The 25,967-nt window shown below is 33.9% G+C and overlaps 4 protein-coding genes across 7 annotated transcripts in view; 2 read left to right on the top strand and 2 right to left on the bottom strand.

Moving 5' to 3' along the window:
- LOC105250525 (M-phase inducer phosphatase) overlaps positions 1-18,301 on the top strand; it is a 48,891-nt gene extending 30,590 nt beyond the window's left edge. For 2 of the 3 annotated variants that reach the window (XM_011256680.3, XM_011256679.3), the window contains exons 5-6: positions 12,842-13,013; positions 14,805-18,301. In XM_011256680.3, the coding sequence (XP_011254982.1) occupies positions 12,842-13,013; positions 14,805-16,307 (1,675 nt within the window). In that variant the 3' untranslated portion in view covers positions 16,308-18,301. Of the gene's footprint in view, positions 1-11,149; positions 11,359-12,841; positions 13,014-14,804 lie in introns of those variants that run through there. The other variant, XM_011256681.3, reaches the window with a different exon arrangement.
- Positions 18,302-18,692: 391 nt separating this feature from the next.
- Positions 18,693-19,957, top strand: LOC112637170. Its single transcript, XM_025406223.1, has 2 exons — positions 18,693-18,867; positions 19,521-19,957. The coding sequence occupies exons 1-2, from the start codon at positions 18,693-18,695 to the stop codon at positions 19,955-19,957; spliced, it is 612 nt and encodes a 203-aa protein (XP_025262008.1).
- Positions 19,958-20,559: 602 nt separating this feature from the next.
- Positions 20,560-22,209, bottom strand: LOC112637166. The gene is made up of 3 exons (XM_025406206.1): positions 21,562-22,209; positions 20,810-21,210; positions 20,560-20,697 (listed from the first exon to the last, which is right to left on the bottom strand). Exons 1-3 carry the CDS (start codon positions 21,572-21,574, stop codon positions 20,560-20,562), a joined length of 552 nt encoding a protein of 183 aa, XP_025261991.1. The 5' UTR covers positions 21,575-22,209.
- A 73-nt stretch (positions 22,210-22,282) lies between these two features.
- LOC105250477 (protein RMD5 homolog A) lies at positions 22,283-25,967 on the bottom strand. 2 transcript variants are annotated; one of them, XM_011256601.2, is made up of 7 exons: positions 25,750-25,967; positions 24,283-24,566; positions 23,878-24,012; positions 23,489-23,787; positions 23,313-23,415; positions 22,756-22,910; positions 22,283-22,679 (listed from the first exon to the last, which is right to left on the bottom strand). In XM_011256601.2, exons 1-7 carry the CDS (start codon positions 25,883-25,885, stop codon positions 22,598-22,600), a joined length of 1,194 nt encoding a protein of 397 aa, XP_011254903.1. In that variant the 5' UTR covers positions 25,886-25,967; the 3' UTR covers positions 22,283-22,597. The 2 variants fall into 2 exon arrangements, with proteins under 2 accessions (XP_011254903.1, XP_011254913.1); XM_011256611.3 differs by having other exon boundaries at positions 22,285-22,661; positions 25,750-25,965.

The following is a 25,967-nucleotide window of genomic DNA, read 5'->3' as shown; positions in this document are numbered from 1 at the left end:
AACGCTCAATTGAAACAAAGTAATAAATAATGTGAACAATCTGGGCAGCATGCTGGTCGACTTTATTGAGGTTCGTGAGAGAATGAAAGATAACCAGATAGGCAACTTAGCACTCTTACAATAGCTGGAGACCTTCCAACTTTCTACCAGTGATCTACGATGCAGCTGAGAGAATAAATATATTTTTAACGTCCTTAAAATCAAATAAACATTATTAACAAACTATTTTGCACTCATATATGCATCTTTACGTAGGACAGAACAGACCAGCGCTAACATTCGCGTAACTGTAAACGATCGTGTCCCCATAACCATGGGAGTTGAGAGAGCCGAGGAGGAACGAGATGGGAGCAAGCACCAAGGAAAGAGCCAGGAACGTTTATACGGTCTACTTGAGCATTTTCCTCGCGGCTCGTTGACGGTCCGGTGTTGCTAGGCGCCGTTGGTCCAAGGGCAAAGCGAAGGAGGTAGATGCCGGGATTATGCGGAGGGTAAAGGACGCGCGAGGAGGACGAGGGAGTTCACCGGAGAAGCGTCGTCATCGGCGGCGTCGACGCCGCGCGATGTCGATGGCGGTTGAAGCACCGTTGAAGGATAGAAGAGGAAGAGGAGATTTTTTTTAGGAGGCGGGTGGAGCGGGAAGGGAGAAGCTCTGGACCTGCAGAGAGCGGTGAGAGAGAGAGGGAAACGGGCGCGGGTGCCGTTAACGCGGCGGGGGAGCGAGAAGAAACGAAGAAACGCATCGGGACCATCGTCTACAGAAAAGAAAGGCTCACTGCGCGCGTTTTTTATGGCGAGACGTATCCACCAACGCCATCGAGTGCGGGCGATCGCTAAGGGAAGAAGATACACGCGAGACGGAGGGTGGAATAATTTCAGACCGGGTCCCTCTCCTCAGCTTCTTTCTCTCGTTCAGGGAAATTATTATTAATTCTAAATACGTGCAATGCTTCGACCTACGTCACTGAAACACGGATAATGTTTGAAATGGAAGTATAATTTGCGTTAAATGTTTATGTGCGAAAAACATATGGTAAATGTCATTTTTTCGAGATTCATCTTCTGCTTCATGTATTCAATTTTATGGTACGACGAAAAAAGATTTCGGGAAGAACGAAGAAGGTAGAATCGACGACGCGAGATTCGAGAAACCAATAAAAAAGAAGAAATGAAAATGCTAATGGATAGAACCGGAAACTGGCTGACGGGAATTCATGATTCGTTCGGTTCTAGGTACGGTTGACCGTACATTCCAAATTTCTCGAGAGAGGCCAAATTTAAGCCGCTCCGTGAATCTTTGTCCCGCGGCGATCACGCAACAGGTATCGATCCACTCCAATTATCGCAGCTTCCCGTTCGCGTATCCGGGAACCTGCAGACAATGCGGTGCGTTTTTCTCCTCTCGATGACAGATTCGAAGTCGATCGATGCGGAAAAATTTATTGTGGAAATTCTAAAATGAATTTTACTATTTCATAACTGTTATTATTTCCAATCGATTTCTTATTTCTTAGTTTATTATGGAAAATTCCACGAAGGTCATTTCGCACCAACGCTTGTCTGTTTACAAACACAAGAGGTCTCCTTCTCTCTTTCTCTTCCTCGTCTCCGCGGTTTCCACTTCCCTTCGCATTCCCTTTGATCTGCCCCCCTCTTTCCACTTCTCTCCGTTTCTTTCCTCTCCGATCTCTCGCTCTTCCTCTTTCTCTCGGTCCTTCTCTCACTCATTCCTTCTCTTTCTCTCCGTGCGTTTCTCGTTTCTCTCCGCCCGCCCTCGCCTCCCCGCCGAGCGAAAAAGAGGCCGCGAGGTCTCACCATGTCGTTTCTCCCCACTATCGCCCACTACCGACGCGACCGTTGAGATTTAAATCCCCCTTTGGTGGTGGTGGAGAGAGGACGTGAACTTTACATGGCATGGGAACGCGAGCGCGACGATATCCAACCGCGAAATGGAAAAAAGGTCCGGTATCGGCGAGGTCTGTTCGAGAGTCTCTCAAAGGTTCCGAGAGGATCTGAAGAGAGACTCGATCTTAATCTCCCATTCATCTTGTTCAGTCGATTGATATCTCGCATTTCTGATTTTTACGTAATTAGTATTAACGTTCGCCTGATCTTATCTATTGTTAGCCATCATCTTTTGCGGATAAACGTAGAGCTGATTAGAAAGAAGATAGAACGATTACTCAAGTGCAATCAAACGATTTTTCAATGCACGAGGATTCAATCATCTCTCACTTTTGTCTTATAAAGATGGGACAATGAATAGGAAAGTATGCACGACACGTTCCTTCTCTCTCTCTTTCTCTCCTCTATCTTCTTTGCGAGATACTTTGAACTTTACCTTGGCTCTTCGTTCTTCTATTCCACCTTTGCACGCCTTCTTTCATCCTTTCCTGCTCAATTCATATATCGTCATTCATAACTCAAGCCTTCCTTTTAGCCAAAAAATATTAGCTTGGACATCCTCGCGAAGATTTACATATCGTAATTTGTTTATCTAATACAACTCGAAACATATAATACATTATATTAATTTGTTAACATATAATTTTAACGTGCACATTATATGCATAATATACTAACAAGATTTTTAATTTTACATCCTTAAAACTTTATAATGCAATCGTGAAAGAATGCAATTATTTAATGAAATAATTAATAGAAAGAAAAAAAGAAAAAAATTAAAAGAAAAAAAAATGGAGCGAAAACATATATTGGCTAAAGCGAAAATTCCAATATGACATGGTTATTGTTATCCTGATTTGATGACGTGTAAACTCATGCTCGATAATAATTTCAGTTTGCATCTCTCTCTCTTTTTTTCTAAATCTTTCTAATACAATCGTGAAAGAAGGCAACTATCAATTTTATTTCGAACAATTATTAATCATTTTTTTTTCGACACAATATTATTCTTAGTGAAATACAAGATAAAGATAAAAACGAACAGAAAATCTCTGTGAAAATCGAGCGAGAGAATATGTTGATTAAAGCGTAAAAATTCACAATTCGCAACATATGCGAATATGACGCTATCGTTATCATTGACGTGTAAATTCACATTCGATCGATCGACAGACCATTCATGTCTGTCTCATCGAACTTCTATTCTTGCAGTATGTACTTTGGTACCCCGTTCTCTGTCATGTACCCACGTACGCCCCCATGAACTTTGTTTTCTCCCTACTCATACAAGAGCCCTGCGGTATTCTTTCGGCTCATGAGCATGACAGAACATACGGGTGCAGCTGTTACAGGACCGAGTTTCGCAGTTAATCAATAACGGAGCCATCACCAGTGAATAGTAATGATTCACCAGAGTTCACAGACTTATCATCGATATAATGAACATCTGGCCGTTCCGTTCATACTAGATGGATACGTACGATGCTTAATATTATCTAAAGTAGCAAGAACGCTCGATATAATCAAAAATCGATATTATTATTGTAATAATAAATAATATAATAATAAATAATAAAAATAATAATATAATAATAATAAAATAATTATAATAATAATAAAAATAATAATAAATTATTAATTGTTTTTTGTATGTGATCGTGAGATTTGCGAATCTCACGATATGTACAATATTTTGGAATGACCATTTCCTAAATCTTCCCAAAGGAATCTTCTTTTGTAGCTAGAAATTTCTGAAATGATTCTGATTTTCAAAAAATGACACTGGCAGTATTCGAAGCATTGGAATTCGTCCTACCTAAGTAAACATTTAATATCTAGGATGCCGGTTGGTGTCTTAATTTTTTGTCTTTGTAAAGTTGTAGAAAAATCTGTGTGAGAGAGAGCTTTACCTTACACCATCTCGTATGCTATTGTGCAAAGTGTGCACGGTGTATAAGTTTGTGAAAGTGATTTAAGATTTTGCAGAGGGCAAAAAATAATTAAAAATATTTATTAACAAATTTTACAATCTTTTTCTTTAAAAATTGGAGATTTTGTAATTTTTCGATATAAATTTGCATTCAGAGCAATTCTGTGCGGTTCTTCTCGGTGATTTTGTATATCATAATGTACTGTTAACTCTTAGTTTTTATTTTACTAATAACACTTATTGATAAGCTCATTATATCTGAATAATAAGGATTTTTATCTTATTTTATATTTTATTTAAACTAGATTTTTTTTATAAAGACCTCGCGTTTATATCGTATCAAGAATTTTTCTCGATCTCAAAAGCGGTGTCAATAAGTTGTTTATATCGAACATATAGGGCAGGAAATCAAACTCTCTTTTGCATACACGTACAGTACACGTACGCACAATGCTTACTCAACTGTCGCATACATACCTGCTATCCTTTCGTCCCGAATAATAATATTTTACCTAAGTTAAATGTATGTGTGTGTCTGATTTGCCCGGATGATACATAGTTCCACCACGTGCGTGCATCGCATACGCACGCACCGAACAATGGGCAATCAGAGCTTTTTCAGAGATCCGACTACGTTTCGAGAGAGAAAGAGAGAGAAAGAGAGATGCTTTACCGCTCAAAGTCAACGAATCTATGACGGAGCTCGTCTCCTCCCGAATTTGCAACTCTTGTCGCCCTTAGTCCACCGCATCGGACGCGAAACGCATATAAAATATTCTTGATTCCAGTCGAGAAGCAGAGAAGGTCAGCAGCGAGCCGAGCAAAATGAGTCGAGAGAGGAATATCCTCTTATATCTCAATTATTAGGCTTCGATCGATTACAGCATCTGCCGAAAAGAATTGCTCTCGGGACTTCTCACAGGACTCGGTCGAACTGCGGTGACCTCTCTCCCTCCCCTCCCCCTCCCCCTGCTTCTCTCGCATCCCCCGTAGGGGTTGAGACTTTTTCCTCCCCGAATTTGTCTTCCCCATCGTCTCTCCTCGCCGTCTCGCTCTTTGACGTGTACCGTACGAATTGCGAATTCCGCTTACTTATGCGTTACATCTGCAACGCGGCGGCTGCGTATGTCGGAAGAATAGTGTAATCGGCCCGGGGTATACCCTCCATAAGGGTGAGAGACACGCGGAGGAACAGATGATGATCCCGTTTAGGAAGTTGCAGAAACGTCCCGTCTGTAAACTTACGGTTACCGGGTCATCGTCACCAGTGGTTCTTCTGTTGCACCTCGACAACCGTTTTCGGGCAATCTCTCGCGATTTTGAGAAAACGGAATCGATCAGGTTTTCACGGATAAACCATTCGCTAATTCGTGATCCTCGCGAAGATGATTTATCGTGTTATAAATAGTAGAAATATTACGAAATTCAATTTAGTGAAAATACGAGCATTAAATTGATTTATTAATTTAATTGTATAATATTTATTTTTCATTTAATTTGTTTACTTCGTATTCTTTTTTATATTTGTTTTTTTACAACTATGAATATTTAATTTATACTTTAAATGATGTAATAGGTTTTTCTATTTTTAGCATTCATTTTGACATCTTAATATTGTATTTGATTAATAGATTTGTACAAGTATCTGCTTATACATTATATTTCAAATATGCAGTAAATGATAATAGATAGATAAGTATTTATTTATTTCTTGCCTTTCGGTTTTAAAAAGAGTTTTCCAAAATACTGTGCAAATATAATAATGCAATATAATAATGTCGTGCATATAAAATATAAATTTTACATAACGTTTTAATATCTCTAAATCTAATTAATATTCATCAATAATTTGATAGATAAATTTCTAATAATTGCACAAGATTTCTAAATTATTTATAGATCTAGATTTATAGATTTATAGATCTTCTTTTGAACTTATTTTATTTCTTTTCCAAATTTCTTTTATAAATTTTTTGGAATCTTATTCTCTTTCTTTGCTCTTACAATTCTTCTTTATCCCTTTTCTCCCAAAACTTGATTTCATTCTTGTTACGTTTCTTATTTTTCTGCTACACAATTTGTTGCTAAATGCTCCAACGTTTCGACTTTACTCTGATGTATCCTACAAATTTTTTTCACGTCAAAAAATTAGATGGAAATATATATCGTTAGTAAATTTTTCAATTTACAAATTTCACAATATATCTTGAAATTAATTTATTTTGCAATACACTAAGAAAAAAATAATGTTGAACCAACAACATCATTGTAATTGGAATTTATTTTATTAATTCAATAACATTTGTAATCAAAAATTAATACACTATGTATTGATTTGATTAATAATGTTATTGAATTAATAAAATAAATTCCAATTACACTGACGTTTTGTTAATTCAACATTACTTTTTTTTCAGAGTGTAGATAAATTTCTTCCCATTACATCGAATCTTATCCTCCGAATTTCACTTCCGGGCGCTTACGTAGGTATTTCCACCGTTTGAGAACCTCGTGACAGGTATTACGTAAGTGGCTTGCCGCCGGTAGACCGCGCATCGATCGGAAGCGGGTACATGTGCCCCGTGATACACACGTGAACCTTACCTGTCGGCGGTGGCACGGCAGTATCACCGTGCACGTATACGTGCGTGCACGCGTGTGCGTGCACGCGGGAACGCGACGATCGAATGCACTTAACACGGTTCTCTCGCGCACACAAGGGTAGGGAGATATGACGGGAGAGAGAGAGAGAGAGGATCCCGTGTCTCGTGCGGTACACCGTCGACACCCTTGGCACGCGCCAACCCTCACAATGGACACGGCCATCTGCACTCTTTCTCACAGAAAAATCAAAGTCGATGGCCAGCATTGCCGCCTCGCCTCGTCTCGCCTCGCGACCGACATATTTGGCCGGTACTTGGACCCCACGTGCACGTATTCGCACGCACACGCGTGAATGTGATTTTACGAGATATGCATTCCTGCTCTATAAACGAGTTACGCGAACCAATGGGACGAATACGGATCATTGCTCGGGATACAGCTGGGTATAAGGGTGATAAGGATAACGACGCGTTGATAACGCTGAAAAGACTTTGACATCAAATGTTTCTTCAATTTCAATTCTTGTTTGCTGATACACAGAAATTAACATATTAGAGTTGTATCTTATTATTTTCTCTCTTCAAGAGATTTTTTTTTTTATAAAAATCTGAAAGGAACATGAAGAACACGATTAATTAAGACTATGAAAGATGGAATATGAAAATAAAATTACACTTAATTACAAAAAGCGTTTAATAATTTAAAAGGGTTTCACGAGATTTTTTTTTATAAAAATCTGAAAGAAATATAAAGAACACAATTAATTAAGACTATGAAAGATAAAATATGAAAATAATATTATACTTAATTACACAAAAAAATGTTCAATAATCTGAAAGGGTTTTACGAGATTTTTTTTTATAAAAATCTGAAAGAAATATAAAGAACACGATTAATTAAGACTATGAAAGATGAAATATGAAAATAAAATTGTAATTACAAAAAGTGTTTAATAATCTGAAAGGGTTTCACGAGATCGGACAATTTCATTTAACAAATGTATAGCTAGGAACTTGACGAGGGCAACGCATCGATACACGAGGAATCGATCCCTAGAAAGCAGTTACTTCGTACGTCATGCAATAAATTGCGCAAAGGGTGGGTTACCCCGCGACGGGGTAACGACTAGGAGAGGCACATGTGGGGCGGACGAGGCGAGGGGGGGGGAAGGGAACGTCGAAGGTGCACGATCTGGCAGCTGTCCGCAAGGGGGTCTGCGACCCTCGATTCGCTAGTTTCACGACAGAAAGCAGCTGAGCTACCCCATGCGGCCGCCACCGGCATGCATCGTCGTTTTTAGCGCACGTTCCTCGCTTTTGGCGAATCCCGCGCAATCGCATGTCGTATGTATGACGTTATGGATCGTACGATCGTATGTCTACCATGAACCATCCCGGTCCAAAGCAGGAGGAAGGGGAGGGGGTGCAATTTCGGTTCCTTGTGGCGTGGGGCTGTGGGAGTAGGAGTCAAATGTTTTCCTTCTCCCTCTCTTTCGCGATTGGAACAATCGTACGTGCGAAGAAACCACCCCTCATGCGTTGCCTCAAAAGGAATTCACGTAAGGGTACGATAAAGTCAAACGACAGCTGATCCTGTGTCCCAAGGATATAAGTCAATAAGTACGTTGAATTCATCGACGCTAATATTGAGTCTGAAAATTAGAACGCTACTCGAGAAACGATCGAGGTTTGTGCTTTCACAGAATTTTTTTGCAGTCGTATTCTTATATATATATATATATATATATATATATATATATATATCTTATCTATCTATTATTATATCTTGGAATGTTTACGGAAAATAATCAGGAGGGATTTTTTTCCGTCTCTTCTCTTTCTACTCTCTCAAAAATCTCGAAGAGATGTGGGCTTCATTAACTAAATAAAACATTAATAATGTAATAAAAGAACTAATTATTTAATAAATAATTATTTCTAATCCTCAACGATAAATGACCAGGAACAAGAAAACTATTAATTTTTTTAGGAAATATACAATAGATGATTCCTTTTCGAATTCCTTTTTCACTTCACAGAAAGACATCGATCTTATTAATATATTTACATTAAAATTCTTTTACGTAATGTGTAAAAATTCTTTTATACATAACATGTAATGTACACTTCTAGTTAGAATACTTAAAATTTCCATTATTCCGATTATATATTTAATGATTCTATTGTCTTGTGAGGCGACCAGGGAATGTCCTAATGCTATAAATCCGGGACAAATAGTATCGAACAGCTATAATTTGAATAGAAAGTGCTTCTCTTTCCCTATTGATGTCTCGAAAATCCCCAACATATATACCCATTTTCCTCGAGAAAAATCTAGACCTCATGTAGTCGTATAGAAAACACAATGAAAGACGATATGATCATGCACGCGCGCCCGCGAGGCATCTGCGATACCTGTGAAAATCCCCCAAGAAAGCGAGGGTGGTTTAACGATCAGGTGAAGCATTGTCATTCGAAGGAATGAAAAAAAGAGCGGATTCAACATTTTTCAAGTTTCTACCTGCCTCTTCCAAATTTCAACCGCAAGAAACGCGTGTTTGTGTTAGAAACGGAAAACCATTCCTTTAACAATGCGTGAAACAAGCTAGAACCTGTGTGAATCTTGAAAATGAATCTTCAGTATGAATCTTCTTAGGACACCTAAGGTTAACCCAGATCCCAGAACTTTATTAGTTTAAACTTCAAAAGTAACAATAATACCCTGAAGGTCAAGCAGGTATAATTTTTTAATTGTAAAAAATTGCCTGTGAAATTTGAACATATTTTTAAGAACTTATTTTGGAGATCCCCCTGGATGTCTGAAAATAATTTTTATATCGTCTTGTCAGAATTGTTTTTCTGAAGATTCAAACGAGTCGCGTGTCTGTCTTTAATTTTGACAGCAGTGTCAAGATTAATATAACAAATTAATAAAATAAATATTAACAAATTTAATCAAATGAAAATTTCTTTATAAAATTTTTTTCTTTGTAAAATTTTATTGCTCAGTTTTCATGCATCATTATTACATTGGTTGACTTTCATTGTGCATGTTACCGCTACACTTTGTTCGTGCTATCTATATAATTTTTATTTTGCATGATTACATTTTAACTAAGTTATTACTGTAAAGGCAGCATCTGTGTTTATGTATTTATGCTTAATATATCTTATGTTTCGAATGCATTAATGTCTACGATGCATTAATTTTTTATGTCGAGCATGAGATTTAATTCAGTATTTTTCAAGATTGTGTAGCTGCATAGAAATTCAAGCTAAAATATCTGAATATTTCGACATGAAAACAAATCTATTCAGCCTATTGATTAGAAATTCAAACGAAAGTAATTGAATATGAATTGGCTAGAAATTCAGACAGATGTTTGAATGTTTAGGCTCTGAAATAAAAAATGTTCAAACAATTGACTAGGAATTTTTATGTATCTGAATATTAAGCACTGAGATCAGAAATAATTAAACTACTAGCAACAAATTTAAACAATTATGTGTCTGTAATAAAATTGTAGATATTTTTAGCTGATCTTCAGTCAATTAATTTTTTGAAATGTCTTTGTTCCTAAGATATCTCTTCTTTAATTAGTTTATTATAATTTAAGCTCTATTGATTAATAATAATAATATTGTATTAATAGTATTGATTCGATTTATGCAAATTACTCGAGTATTTTCTTATATTTTCTTCAAAAATAATTCTTGAATTATTTGTTTTACGTGTTTAAACAAAAAGTACTTCAGTTATAAGATAGCCATTTCTAGGGTACCGTTTTCCCTTTTGTCGGCATGACGAAGAATTTTTTCAGTTCCAACGAAAATCTCTCCAAATTCCAAGATGGATTTCAATTTTCATGGAATTCTCATTCTTTTCTCTCTTCTGTTAAAAAAAATAAAAATTAACATAGGTTATTTTATAAAACATACTGTCATATTGATGCCTGATCATGTTGATTCCTTACGACTATACATAATCGAAATAACGTTTTCACAAAAATTCTTCAAAAAATACATGCTAAATTTTATTTCTACAAATATTTTCTATATTAGATGACGAGTAAAATTATAAATAAAAAATTCCTACAGATTTTATCGTTAATTATAAATCATCTAAAGGGCTTATCTTTACATATATTATCCGAACAAATCAAATTTCTACAAATATTTTCTGCATTAGATGACGTGTAAGATTATAAATGAAAAATTCCTGCAGATTTTATCGTTAATTATAAATCATCTAAAGGACTTATCTTTACATATATTTATCCGAACAAATCAAGTTTCGATCTTAAGGCCGTTCAATCTTGCTTGAAAATCCGGAGCAATAATGCGCGATGTCAATAAACTCAATATCAAAGTGTCGACGCCCCCCTTTCGCACGAGAAAATAAGACCTATACGAGAGTCCTCGGGGAACGAGAGGGCGAGCGATCAACGAGGATCAGATCCAACGTATACACGTGGACGACGTGCGTGCACATATGTGCACTTGCGCGTAGAAATTCATACATACGAGAAAAGCATGCAAAGGCGGCCCCCCCACAGCGGTCGATCGCCCTAAGTTGCCGCTCTCGCCCTTCTCACCCTTAAGGTTTTCTTTTACGCGGCCCTTTCACGGCCTGTCATTGGTCACCTCCCTACCATCGCCTCGTATCCGCCGTATATAACTCGTGTTTTGGCGCGCGGACCTCCAGTCCGAATCCCGCATTCGGAGGATGTGGTGATCCTAGGACCTTTGCCGGTCACAGGGAGCTCGTCTCTGGGCGACAAAATATATAGTTCGATAACTGTTAAGGTCTTATCGCGTCATGGACATCCTGCATACGATTAAACATCCTGCCACGGATGCACTGATTAGGAGCGCTGGCAATGACGATACGAATATACGTAATATAGGTGCTCTGGAAAGGTATGCGGATATGGACCGACGCGTTTTGCATAGTGCAGTGTCCTTGCAATATATTGTGAAATAATGTTTCTCGTCCTGATGGCCTGTGACCGTTTGCTGGCGTAGATCTGATTCTGTGTATCTGATTTATAATTAAATTCATTCACAAGTCACGTTTTTTGCTGGAAAGTGTCTGTTGCAAATTTGTGCCGCCAAGTGAATGTTGCAATCGTCGCGATAAATGAACGATCGAATGATAAACTTAAAAATACTTGATGATAAATTAGTAGTAGATAACAATATATTGATATTGCATCTGCGATTTTTTTATTAAAAGTATATGTATACAGGATGTTTCAGTGTAAATGTAAGTAATCTCTCGTGAACACATGTAAAAGGAGTAAAAATAATCCCAAAAGTTGTTCCTATACATTTTTTTCCACAACGCAGCCGAGATATTTGTCTTTAAAGTTAAAATTTGAAGAAAATATTTTTAAATAACTTTTGTACCACTCTGTAGTTTCATAATTTGTAATAATTTTTATATTAAGTGAAGGTTAAAATAACGTGATAAATTTCTTGATACCATGTCGGGAAGCTACTTTTTAATTTTGAAGCCGATAGGTTTCTTTTATATTTTTTTATTTTTTATTTTTTTTTCTTTACATCTTTTTCTAAAAAGAGAATATTCTTGTTTCATTTCAAATTAAATATATTTTCGGGAAACATATTTCATTGATAGAAAATAAATTATGAAAAATAATGATAATAAAATGATAAAAGATGCGTTGTAAAAAAAAATTTATAGGAACTTATGAAGTTATTTTTTATCTGCCTTACATGTTCACGAAATTTATTTATCGAAAGACCCTGTATAATATGCTGTGAATCATTATTAAGTTATTTATATAAAAATATATTAAATATGTGATAGAAATATGTGATTCCACGATATGCCATATCCATATGCGATTGATCCACGGGTATAATTATAATTATATTATGGTTATAATATTCTTAGAGATTGCTGATTTAATTAGTACATATTTAATTGAAGCGTACTTATAACAAGAAAAGCCACGTGTTTAAAGAGCGGTTACCCGGTTCAGGTCGTGTGGCACGTTTTCGTGCCGAACGCGTGTTCGTGGGCCACATGGGCCACAGCCTTACATTTTAATACACAGATCAGATGTGTTTTATCTGGAAAAAATAAGAAAGTGGAACAATGAATGAATTTTTTAATGATGGAAAATTAAAGGAATTATTATAATCTCTTATTACCGCGATTAGATGTTATAATTATTGTTATTATTGGAATTATTAATGTTAAAAGTTTCTCAAAAAGGAAAAAAAATATATTTTCATTTCGTAGAAAACATTTTAAAGAGATAATATTTTTTTTATTTGTGTAGCATTCATTGTTTAAAAAATATCATACGACAAGACTGACTTTATGGTTTCATTTACACATGATTCTAATTAAGTTGCCTCCGTTTACTTGCAGATTGATAGATGCTCTAACGAAAACGGCATGTCGTTCCGATATGACAAACGCAGACATATTGGACTTTTGCAAGAAACAACTAAATGAACAGCGTAAACACGAGTACGAGTGTGAAAACGAAAATAAAGAGAACGACGCCACCATCAGCTTGTACAACCCTACTCCGCAAAAGGTAATAGGGTTTTTCTAGAAGGATTTTTCTAGAGGAATTTTTCTAGAGGAATTTTTGCATGACGCTTTGTGTTAGTATATTTTTTTATTTTATCAAGCAATGAATTTTTAAAGAACATTTTGTAAACTTTTAAAAAATTTAATAATGATTAATAAAAACTCCTTTAACAAAGTAGACAATTACATTAGAATTTATAACAAAGTATTTAATAAAATGACTATTATATGTTGGATAAAGCTTAAAAATAGAAATAAATTAATTTTAAACGTATATATATTAGAAAAATAGAAATAAATTAATAGAAATAAAAATAGGAATAAATTAAATTTATAAATGTATATATATTAGAGATGTAAAAGGATTTTTTAATCGAATCGAATTAAATCGAATTAAATTATAAAACTATGGCTTATAATTATTGTGGGATAAAATTATTTAATTATACATAATTAATATATTAACATATACATAATTAATATTATATATTAATATATATAATATTAATAATAAAATATTAATACTTTATATGAAAAAGATGACATTTTCATCGTGTGATAAATAATTTTGTTGTTAATTAATTTCGAGTTAAGATATGTGTATCTATATGTACTTAATATAACTTTGTGTGTATGTATGTAATGTGTAAAATATAATTTATCTATGATCACAATAATCAAAGCAGTCAGATAAGAAACCATATAAATCGATTTTAAAGTATTCTAATGTAAAAGTGTTTAATGTAAATATTAATAAATAACATACATTTTTTTATAATACATACTTATGATAGTGATATATGATAGTTAATAGATAAGTAGCTCTCTGGTTTAAACTATACACATTACTTATCGATAAATTGATAAGATATGATATATGATATCTGATTTAAATTATTTATTACTCACCGAAATAACAATGTGATTACTCACCGATTTCTAGAACGATATCTAAATTTGAAATAGTTGTACTATAACCATATGATGTGTGTATGGAAACAGAGAGAAAGAGAGAGAGAGAGAGAAAGGGAGGGGAGAGGAAGCGCAAGATCGGACGAGATTTCCACGAACAATTTATACATATTCAATTCAATTCCGGATATTATATGCATTCCGAGATAGATAAAGTCTTTTCCGCGATAAGTCAAATATATAACAAATCCAACTCGCCAACTCCGAGAAGGCACCTGCAGCTGTCTCTTATCATAGGGTGAAGTACATTGATTTTTAATGTCTACGATTTACATGGGTCGATCGCAGATAGCGGTAGCAGGGTTCGCGGCTAATTTTTGTTACAAAAAAATTATCCCCTCGGTATTCTTCCGCTTATTGGTCTCTGATTTGTCCATAACACATACAACACCTTGCGCATATCCGGCATGACCGCCAGTGATTCGATTGGCTACCTGCTGAGCGATCTCTCTCTCTCTCTCTCTCTCCCTTCCTCTCTCCCTCTCCTGTTTTTCCTTAATAATCAAAGTCTACGACTTGCGCTACGTTTCCTCCTTTCCACTTTCGTCTGATCGATATCACCGGAAACATCGATTTTTCTGTGAAGAGAGTGCATTACTAACTCGCTTTTAAGTCAGTTATACACGTGTATATAGAAATACCTTGCGTTTTTCGAGAATTTTTTCTCTCTTTTACAATTAAAATAATTTTATTATTTAATTTTATTTATTAAAATAATTTTATTAGTTAATTTTATTATTATTTTATTACTAATTATATTAATAAAATGTTTGAAATTGCAATAATCTTATTATTTATCGTCATAATTTTTTCTCTGTTTTAGGCGTGTAAGAAAATAGTACGCTGTCCTTTGGAGAAGCGCAAGCTCTACAAACACAGTAGCGGCAATCATAGCGAAAGCTCTATCGATGATAAAGACGATAAGCGATACGGATTTCGTATCGCCAGCGATACCTCAGCAGCGCGACGAATGCTATGCAGTCCGCTGCAATCACCATCAGTGCTTCCTAATTCTCGAACTTCTCTGCTGCGTGATCTAAAGACATCGGAGCCAAATTTTCTACGTAGCTTGTCGTCGGGATACGAAAGCATGGATGAGGGATTCGTGAATGAGCTCGTCGACATGGAGACGATAGACGATGAGACGCAATTACCAAGCGATCTCTCCAAGTTATTATCCGGCGACATAGTTGCGGCTGAGACATCGATGGATTGCGACGTCTCGACGACTCCCGAATGGTCCCGGGCCAATCGATCCTCTAGAAAACCATCGATCAAAGATTGGTCGATACAGAGGGAAATATACAAACGGGAGATCAATACGAGATCGCCACCGTTACCGAAGTCGCCATCACTATCGAAGATTCGCACCTGTTTATTTCGCTCGCCGAAGGCAACTTGCTCGAAGAGACTAATGCGAACGTTCAGTTACGATGAGAATTCCCCGACACGTTTCTGCGTCGAGACTTCGGAGATTTCGCCGCATACCATTAGGTCATCCTATAAGCGACCGCCGGACGAATTGCCGGAGGACGAGTTGTCGACGCTGAAGAAGACGCGCAGATCTAGCTTCCACCTCCATGGGACGCCGAGATCGGCGTTCGCGAGTCCCACGATGCGCCCGAAACTCGGCCCGAAGTTGCAAAGAAGTCTGTCCGAGACCGAGACGCATACGAACATCAAGTGGGCGGTTCATCGCAGCGTCACTGACACCGATCTCATCGGCGACTTTAGCAAACCATGCATACTGCCAATCACGATGGGACATCATCCGGATCTCAAGTCCATAACGTCCGATACGTTGGCGGCGCTCTTGCGCGGCGAGTTCGCCGATCGTATCGGTTCGTACAAGATCATCGATTGCCGATATCCGTACGAATACGAAGGTGGCCACATCGCGGGAGCGCTAAATCTTTACGACAAGGGGCTTATCGCGCAGGTCCTGTTCGATCCATTAACGTCCACTGTTCCCAAAATCCAGACCGATATTGAGAAGCGCGACATCCTTGTATTCCACTGCGAATTCTCCTGGGAACGCGGACCGAATCTCTCGAGGCTCTTGCGTAGAATGGATCGCGAGTTTAACGAGGAACGTTATCCAGCACTATTTTATCCGGAGATCTATCTATTGCAAGGGGGTTACGAGAAATTTTATGGCGAGCAGAAGGAATTCTGTTTGCCGCAGGATTACAAACCGATGAGGCATCCTAATCACGACACAGAGTTCAGATTCTTTCGCAACAAGAGCAAGAGTTGGCAAGGAGATGGCAAGCCCAAGGGGCCCAATCCGACAACACGAACGCACCTTAAACGTTTAGGCTTTTAGAACATTTCCTTATCTAAAGTTTAGGCTAATCTAAAATTTATTATCTTCCACACTCAAAAAAATATCAAGTCGAATCTCAGAGTTAGACGTTGAACGTTCAAAGATGGTCGGGATGTGTGAAATGCGCGCACCATGCGCGTTGACGAAGTGCAAACAGCGTAAAGAGACTACTCGTCCTCCTGTTATCTTATCTTCGGTCGCTCTTTGCGCTATTAATATGACTAATTCGTGAAGCTCTCTGCGTAGTATTTTGTACATAATGTAAATGTCATTCGAGCGTAGATTCTAATCGATCTCGACACTGAGATACATAGTAATTTAGTATTGGTATAGACACTGAGATCGATTTGAATTTATGTATCTATATCGTATTTCTTTGATGCCGACAACGATAGGCTGTGATGTCATTTCGTCGCGGCCTGATAGCGCATCGCATCGAGAATTTTGTACATAAAAATTACAAATTTTAGTCAGATCATTATAATTCAGGCCATTCTGTAATTAAGTATGATGGATAATCAAACATTGCAATATATCTTTGCGTATCGACCGGAAGATTAGCAGGGTAATCAAATGGGCGTAATGTCGTGAACATGTTATAAATTTTTTTTTTCAAATGTTTATAATAACTTCGGGCGGTCATTTTATTGTGTATATATATATGTATATGACATACCACCGCGAGACGTCAACGAGGCTTAACTATATATATATCGATCTCTTTCTCTCAGTATTGCTTTGCCAATTTCTTTAAAGCAAGCACTCACGATCGATGCTGTGAATAGCATAAAATATTGCCAATTCATCGTTGCAATTCACGATTATAAAATATCTTATTAATATACAAGGATTAATTCTTAAATGCTTGCGCATCGGTTTAATATGATTTAATCGATTTTTCTTTCACGAGTGATTTTTTTTGAAAAGAAAGAAAAGAACAAAGGAGCTAGTCTCAGTACGCTTCAACAAGAGGATTCTTGAATTTTTGTAGGAAATTTAATTTTCTCTTTCTAAAAGAGAAAGAACTGCCCGTTACGCAGGTATTTGAGGATTAATCTACATCTACAACATTATTAGCCATTTCAAGTTCTATCGAGTAGAAGTGATTATAAATATTACTAAATGTGCAAATTTTTTGTTGTTACATATTGTAAAAATTATTTTTACGTTACTACATTGATGAATATATAACGCCATGCAATATAAGTACGATGCATTTTCTTATTTTTCCTTGCTTTTTTCATGCTTCTCTTTCATTTCTCGTCTACTTGATTCATCAAACACATAGTGCATCTTTCTTATATATATTCTCTCATTCTGAATATTTCATGATTACATTATGCATATTAGAAAATCCATTTCAATGCGTAAGTTTAAAAAACTCTGTGATTATATAAAATTTTTACGATTAAAAATTTATTTACGATATCTCAGCCATATATTTGCGTTAGAGATGTAAAAGAGACCGATCGGTGCCACTGCGATCGCATTTGCGAATGTTATTTCTCAAAAACAAAACGAAAGCACATGTAATTTATCTTCGAGATCGATTTTTTAAGATTCTTAATAAATATAAAATTTCTCGATTGTCAACGATATCCTTTATCAGATATTCAACAAAACATGATGAACGATAAATGCGTTGTCTCGACGAAGACTGACGCGCTTCAAGATTCAAAGTTGCAAAACTGCGAAATTTCCAAATCTTACTCTGAGAAATGTGCACAAAACGAAGAAAATATACAGATTGAGAATGCAGCCGCGATTTATACCGAAATGTCGGATGAAGATAACACATCTGAACGAACGTCGTCAGTCGACCTCGAAAATCAACTTCCCTTCGCGACAGAATCATCCGTTGATTGTGGAAAGAAATTCGCGTATATAGTTGCATTCTTATATTATATTCTCAAAATAATAATCGAGAAAAACATCTGGAAAAGATATCATGAAATAAAAGTATCTTCGAAATAAATTCTTGAATTTTTTGTGGCCAAAATTACAAAGATGGTTTTACCTAAGAAAATATTTAATGGTGATAAAAGATCTTTTGCAAGTGATATAAAGAAATAAAAAATACTTTTTTACCTTTCTTATAATTAATCTTGGATCAATTTAAAAAGATTTTATTTAAGATGTATATTCGTTTATAAATTTAATAATGCTGGCAATAAAAAGAACGATTATTTCTCTACATATTTTTGTTATGTAATATAAATGTATATAAAAATATAATCTATTTGCATTTAATAGTATAAAAAAAAATTTAATTTCTTAATATTTCTTGCGCAATTAAATTAAAATTATTATTTATATATTAGAGAGAAAATATTATAATTTGACAGATCTGTTCTTCATGAGCGCGCTCAAAAGCTCTGGTCAGAGATGACATGTCTTCGGGAAAAATTAAACAAAGAGATGGCTCTTTGGAAAAAAGAGAGGGAAGAATTTCAGCTTTTACGTGAGAGAAGCGATGCCCTCGCATTCGAAGAGGCAACTGCAGCCGCACGAGCTGCAGCCGCAGCTTATGCCATCGAATCACCACTTTCGAGTGATTTAAGTAATGAGTGATCGAATGATTCAATTATAATAATATTATTGTTGAATTTCGATATATATTTGTGTAGTATTCTGTACTTTTTGTACATTTTTTTTCTAACAAGAGCAATCAAAAGCATTGCATCATTTATAGAAACAGAGAATTGTTATTTTAATAAACAAAAACATATATTAATATTACCAAATTATATGTTATTACTATTATTTTATTTTTTAACATCGTAAAAATTGAAAATTATAACAATGACAAAAATATTAAATTTTTTATCTTTTAAAATGGCCTCTCTTTGCTTTCAATATTATTTCACATATTCTTGGCATTCTTGACAATAGTTTTTTTCGAAATTGTTACTGATGTTTGATTGCAGCATATTTGTAAATACTCCCACTGATGAATACCATCAAGTTCATTCCACAATAGTTTTACTAGATAATTGAGAAGGCTACTTTAAAGAGTAAAAATTTAATATTTATTATTTATTATACCATTTTTCATTTTTATATGAAAGCATAAAAAAACAACAAGAAAGTATAAATTAATAATATTTATACATATATGTTTTTGTACAAGTAACGACTTTTCTATTTCTATAAATGATGAAATATTTTTACTCGGTACCGCATATTTATTCTAACTTTTGATTGAACTTGTAGATATCGTAGACATCATGTCGGAGCAGGGTATTAGAGAGCTCGCAATACTCGAATACGAGAAAAATCTCGCCAAGTATCAAAACTCATATTCTTTTGAGCAAGTCGAGCAACGTTACAACTCGTACAGACGGACGCTTGTCGATGCGTATAAACAGCGGCTATTGGAGGTTGAGCGCCTCTGCGACAAGGAATTGGAGAGCATATGCCAAAACGCGAGTTGCTTGCAACCGTTTAAAGAGATTGCATCGCAATGGTTCATTGACAAGAACGATTGCGGTGACTCGCAGGACATTTATAATGATCAATCCGACATAGAGCAATCCAAAATTGTCGAAGCAGGTGTCAACAATGATCGCGTATACGGCAAAATTAACAATGAAGTCAATATGGTTCCAGAAATTTTATGCGCTCGATTCCACCGAGAAGAAACGACATAATATTCTTGATTGAACGCTTGTTTGTCCATATCTTTGAATTAATCATTCTTTATATTGACATATTTATTTTATATTTTTCATATGACAGAATAGTTAGTCAAATGCTCTTCTTTCTGGAATAAACTGTGATGACGTCATTAGATATCATATTTAATTGAGACAATTTAGTTCACGCTTTGGGAGAGCAATTAAATCCTATTTATATATATAACTTCATTTTCATACATTTATATATTGATGACTAAAAATTGTATATTATATATGTATAAGTAGTAAATCATGTGTAGTTTTGAAATTTTTTATTTTATGTTTATTTTTATTTGAATAACATATGTCATGAATTTTTTTTATTTATAATGACATAATATTTAAATTTCATAACACATAACGAATAAAAAATAATCTTTTAAAGATCTCTGAGACTAAAAGATTTCATATTCTTTGCAAATTAACGAAATCAAAACGGTTTAAAAATTTAAGAGAATTGTTCTTCTTTCTCTATCTTACAATTAGTTTTATCATTGTAATCTGTAAAAATATTTTAATGAAATGTACAGGCAAAAAATTATTATCTAATTAGAAATTAATATATTTTCGATATATTACTTACAGCCATTTATTTCCAACGATGGATAAATATTTTGTTTAGCGCGAAGACGTATATCTTCTACATAAGATTTAGTTTTGTCCAATAAAATTTTACTCAATTCGATACGTTTTGCTACAGCAGCTAATTGTATCTAATTTAACAAGCAGTTTAAACAAATTGATAAATTAATTAGTTTCGAAATGAAATATGAACGATATAATTGAAAATAATTCTTATAAGAAAATAAACTCAAAATCTCTTACATCAATTTCTGTAGATTCTTTCTCCGTCTTTATTGACGATTGATTGTCAGCAATTTCGTTGGAAATATTTGCTAAAAATGAAAACGGCTGTTGTGGATTTTCTGTAATTCTATTCAAAGAAGCGTACAGTTCTTCAGGAGACATTCCATCAATGTCATATGAAAATGTCATTATTCTTTTGAAATTGTGTTCCGTAATATCTTCTTGAACTGTAGCTTTTTGAATTAATTTACTCGTGATATCTCGTTTTGTACTTTCACTGATAGATAATTTATTGATCATGCTTGGCAGTATTTCAACGGGATCAATTTTTTCATCACGAATAAACTCGTCTTTTCTGTCAAACGTTTGACAGTTCGCCGATTGTAGAGACGGGAAGAACGTTGACGAGCTAGATTTCGCTTATAATAAACAGATTTATTCAAAAATTCTTATACATTTTCAAGTGATAAAATTAGCAAGGAACGTAATTGAAACGTAAAAAAGAAGACACCTTGTTTTCTTCTTTATTTATTGATATATTCCAAAATATTTACTTTCGTTATAATATACGCATACGAACGTTTTGGATCATTTCTCGATCAATCTTCATATTACTTGCTAATTTTGCCACTTTATAATTGTTATATTTTGAGCCAATATTTTCATCTTAATTTTATACATTTTTGTTTGATTAATAATTATTCCATATTATTTTCTATTTTGTTTTGCTATTTTTACTATTAAATTTAAATCAATGTATATCAGTTTACCTTTAGAATTCATGTTGTCAAAAAGAGATTTCTTAATAAAGATTTCTTAATAAATTATGCTCATGTAAAATTCACATGAAAAATCAGGAATTGAAAATATTTTCTCTTCAATATATCCTAAATAAATTCTATCATTTTCCAAACAAATTATGATAGTCGTCACCACTTCAATGTGTTTTCCTACTTTTGTTTGATCGATTTTATCGTACGCATATAGCATGTTACGCGGTATCAGAAAATTAATTCAAAGTACTCTTCCAAATCTGAATCTTAGTATTGATAAAGAGAATTTCAGTATCAATTTTTATTTTTATTTATTATAACATGTTTTGCTCTTTATATAACTCAAAATCATCAAGTATGATGCGGAAAATATGTCAAATGAATGTAAAAACGTATTTACAAAATTATCTTCATTAACTTGATTTAAGCCAAGCCAGTATACATACATTTGAAATGAGAAATGGATAAGTTTATGGAGATCTAGTAACAAACTCGTTAGGCGTTTTAAACATGTATATGTGGCTTTTAAGTTATCACTCGCATCATAAGCTGAAGTCACTTATATAAACTTAGAATAGTACACATGTATATAATATATATATATAGTCTACCAACACAATATTTATATAATTGCATAATTACAATTACTTCACAAATATTAAAATTATCATAATTCCTTCGTTTTTTTCTTTCAATATTTTAGAATTAATCTTCTTGAAAAAATTACAAGGATTGATGCAATTAACAACCTTGCATTTTGAAGAACAAAAAGTAATATTAATCTCGATAATAACAAAAATAAAATTTGAAACAATAAAATTCATCGATAATGAATTATGTAGAATATGGAATTTTACAATTTTTTTGTTATTGCATGTATACTGTGTTATAAACTCTCCTGTATTCGATATAATCCATTACAAAGAAACTGTAAAACTAGCTTTCTTACATGTGTATATATAACTCCTATACACACATATTATATATATATATATATTTATATATTACTATATATAGTATTATATCACAGAGTTTAAAAATAAATAAGTCTCGCATCTTCGGGATTCTGCTCCGCCGGACAGTATGGGCATTTCAATCTGGAAATAAATTGATTTCTTTTAAAAAGTGACTTTAAATCAGCACTTAAAACACTCCGATGTACTCTAGCCTTGCCGCATATGAAAAACTTACTTATTCGTATTAGCGAGTTTATTTAACGCGTCTCGGGAAATAACGTGGCCACAAACCAATTTCATTGGCGGATTATTTTCTGTACTTTGTTGCCTAAGAATGGGACAGGCAAAGACTGAATGATAGCGACTCTGCTTCCCCAAATCTATTTCAATCTATAAACATAGAGAGATCATATAATATATATACACAAAATATCTCTAGTGCAATCTTCATTTTAATAATGGATTCTCCGATAAATTTCGAATCTATTTTTCTTTAATATAAATCCTTTATAAATTTATTGACTTAAATCTTTTGCTATCAATGTAACACAGATACATATATCATATAGAAAAATAAAATTACTAGTGATAGAGTTAAATATTATTTTATGTTATATTTTATGATTTATCAGTTTATTCTGTTAAAAATACTAAAATATAAAAATTATTTATAATCATTAAAGACCATTACCAAAATACAGTAAAATAAACTTCAAATTAATTAAAGAAATTATCATTAAAATTATGATTGTATAAATTGAAGGACAATATGTCACATATGATATAACGTACAGGCAATTCATCTTTACCACTCCAAATGCCAGTTACTTGTCTTTGCTGCATGACTTGTTTGATGTTTAATAATGCAGGTAGTGCAGTGGATCCTGCGTTGATACTGCAATAATTGCACAAATTGAAATGTTTTAAACAGCTCTACAATTTTTTTCTTAAGTAAATAATATATGTACCAGACAGAAAGTGGGCTCTCAACACTTAAGCCTAATAATGTGCATGCTTCCTTGGTGAAAACGTCGTGTATTTCGAGCCATAAAGTCGGATCTAATAAATGACTGTAGGGAGACGATTGGATTCCATGTGGCAAATAAAGTAATGTTCCCATTAAAGACTGTACTTCTTTCTCATAACGTCCAACAAATTGCGTGAGATTTTGACGGGCGTAAAGTATTGCCTCTCTCTGTTTGCTAGGGCCTTGTTGAACTAATCTTATAAAATGTAGTCTGTGTAACTTAAACTCGAGAGAAGAATTCTAAAACAAAATATACAAAACAAGATTTATATATTGTTCATATATTAAGAATGTGCAAATAATATGAAATATTTACAAGTCGAGAAATACCTGTTCCAAAAGTGCTTCTCTATGTTTTTTAGCCCAATCTAATGCAGGTTCCAGATTTTTTTGTTTTAAGCAATCTAATATATAATTTAATTCTGTAAATGCTTCCTTTCGACCTTCAGTTTTAATGCCTGCTTCCTGAAAATATCATCATATTTATAGTCTTGTAGAATTACATAATAAGAATCCATAAATATTGAACCTAAGAAAATAATGGAATAGCAAAATTGAAAAAGTAAAACCATTATTATTCTAGAAATATAACAAGATACTATATACTACATATTAATTTGTATTATTATAACTTATAAATTTATTATTATATTATAGATAATACATAATATATCAATATTTTTGGATTATAAATATATATTAAACATACATATAAATTTGAACAAAGAAACTTACTGCTGCCAATTCATCTGCAATGTTTAACATCCCTTCGCGATAGAAGTGTTGACAGATTACTTGATTTAGAAGATGAGATTTTTCAGGTCCAGAAAACACATCCTCTCTGCTTGTACTTGCAAAATCAGCAATGAAATTTCTATCTATCGCTTTACCCACTTTTGATACAGTACTGTGCAAATCGCGATGATCTGTTGCCAATCTTTGTACAGTGTCGCGTACTTTTGTCATTGCTTGTTTTAACATTTGTACTTGTCCAGCTGTCAGTTCTTGATTAGATGGTGCTAATGAAAAAAAGTCAAACTGTTAGTTTATAATCACACTAAAAAGATATATATATATATAGAGTGTTCGAAAAATCGGCCGCAGTACTTTGGGAAGTGATTCAAAAAGAAGGAAAAAAGATATAAACATAGTTCCAGAAATAAGTTGTTTTTTTATGTTAAAAAAATCGTAATTTATAGTCCGCTTGGCATCCCTCTTTTTAAAATTTTTAAATTTAAATTTTAAATTTAATGACATATACATATATCTCAGATACCAAGTGGTACCAGTCCATCCAAATTCAATTTTAGAGTTATTAGTACATTTTGAGATAGAGACAGTGCATGATCTATCATCCACTAATATAATTACACTAAAGTTATCAAGATTAATCAGATCTACGTAGTTAAATCATTTATATATGTATTTATGTAATTGCAAATATAAAAGTCTTTGTTTCTTAACATTTTGTTTTTTGATTTGTACCATTTTGCATCTGACTGAGTCATTCATATATATATCAATGTATGTGTGTGCATATCTATATATAACAAAAATTTATATATAATTTTGATATAATCATTGATATAACGTATATTATATTTTATACATACTATAAATACGCATCAATTTTTCTTTAAGTAAAATATAAATTCTACAATATTTTCTTTTGTTTCATAAGAGAGAGAGAGAGATTAAATTTAATTTAGCTTTATATATACCATTTTTTTTAAACGATAGAATATATGCTTATACATTTAACATATATGATATCTTTATACATTTAAGATATTAACACTGTATGTGATATATTAATATTGACAGGAAATAATAACAAAAATAAATATAAAAATAAATACTCTACTTTATACTTGAATCTCATTGGATTGCCTTATGATGTAGACTATATGATAATTTATGTGAAGACATTCAGTAAATAAAGTATGCAATCTCCATCACAGAATTCTGTTTAGGAAGGTTAGCAAACTTCAAAATAAACTCACATACATTAATAAACACATACATACAACCACATACATTAGTAAACAACGATCCATTTATTAAAAAATCAATTTAATCCATCGAGAATTGAAGGATATATGCTTCTCGAGAGTTTCGATCATCAAACTCTTTGAAAATTAAGATGAGTATCTAGGGAATGGAAAGAACATTACACAGCGAATCTTTCGACTCCATATTTACCTTCCTCCAGATCTTTTTTCAGGGTTTGAATGTGATTGATCAGGTCGCGTAGCACCGCTTCAGCATGTTCATTTATAGCACCGAACTTCGACAAAACCTTGTCCACTTCGCGCTCGACAGCATTGCACGCCTCCATTATTATTGTGTTGTCGCGATTGACATTTGCATTGCATTTGCACAGAGGAAACCGATGTACGGTCTGATATACGTCCAAGCTA

This window comes from Camponotus floridanus, unplaced genomic scaffold (assembly GCF_003227725.1).
Source record: "Camponotus floridanus strain SB8 unplaced genomic scaffold, Cflo_v7.5 scaffold136, whole genome shotgun sequence".
Lineage (NCBI taxonomy): Eukaryota > Metazoa > Arthropoda > Insecta > Hymenoptera > Formicidae > Camponotus > Camponotus floridanus.
Note: the sequence above shows the minus strand (reverse complement) of the source record. Positions and strands in the feature narration are given on the sequence as shown.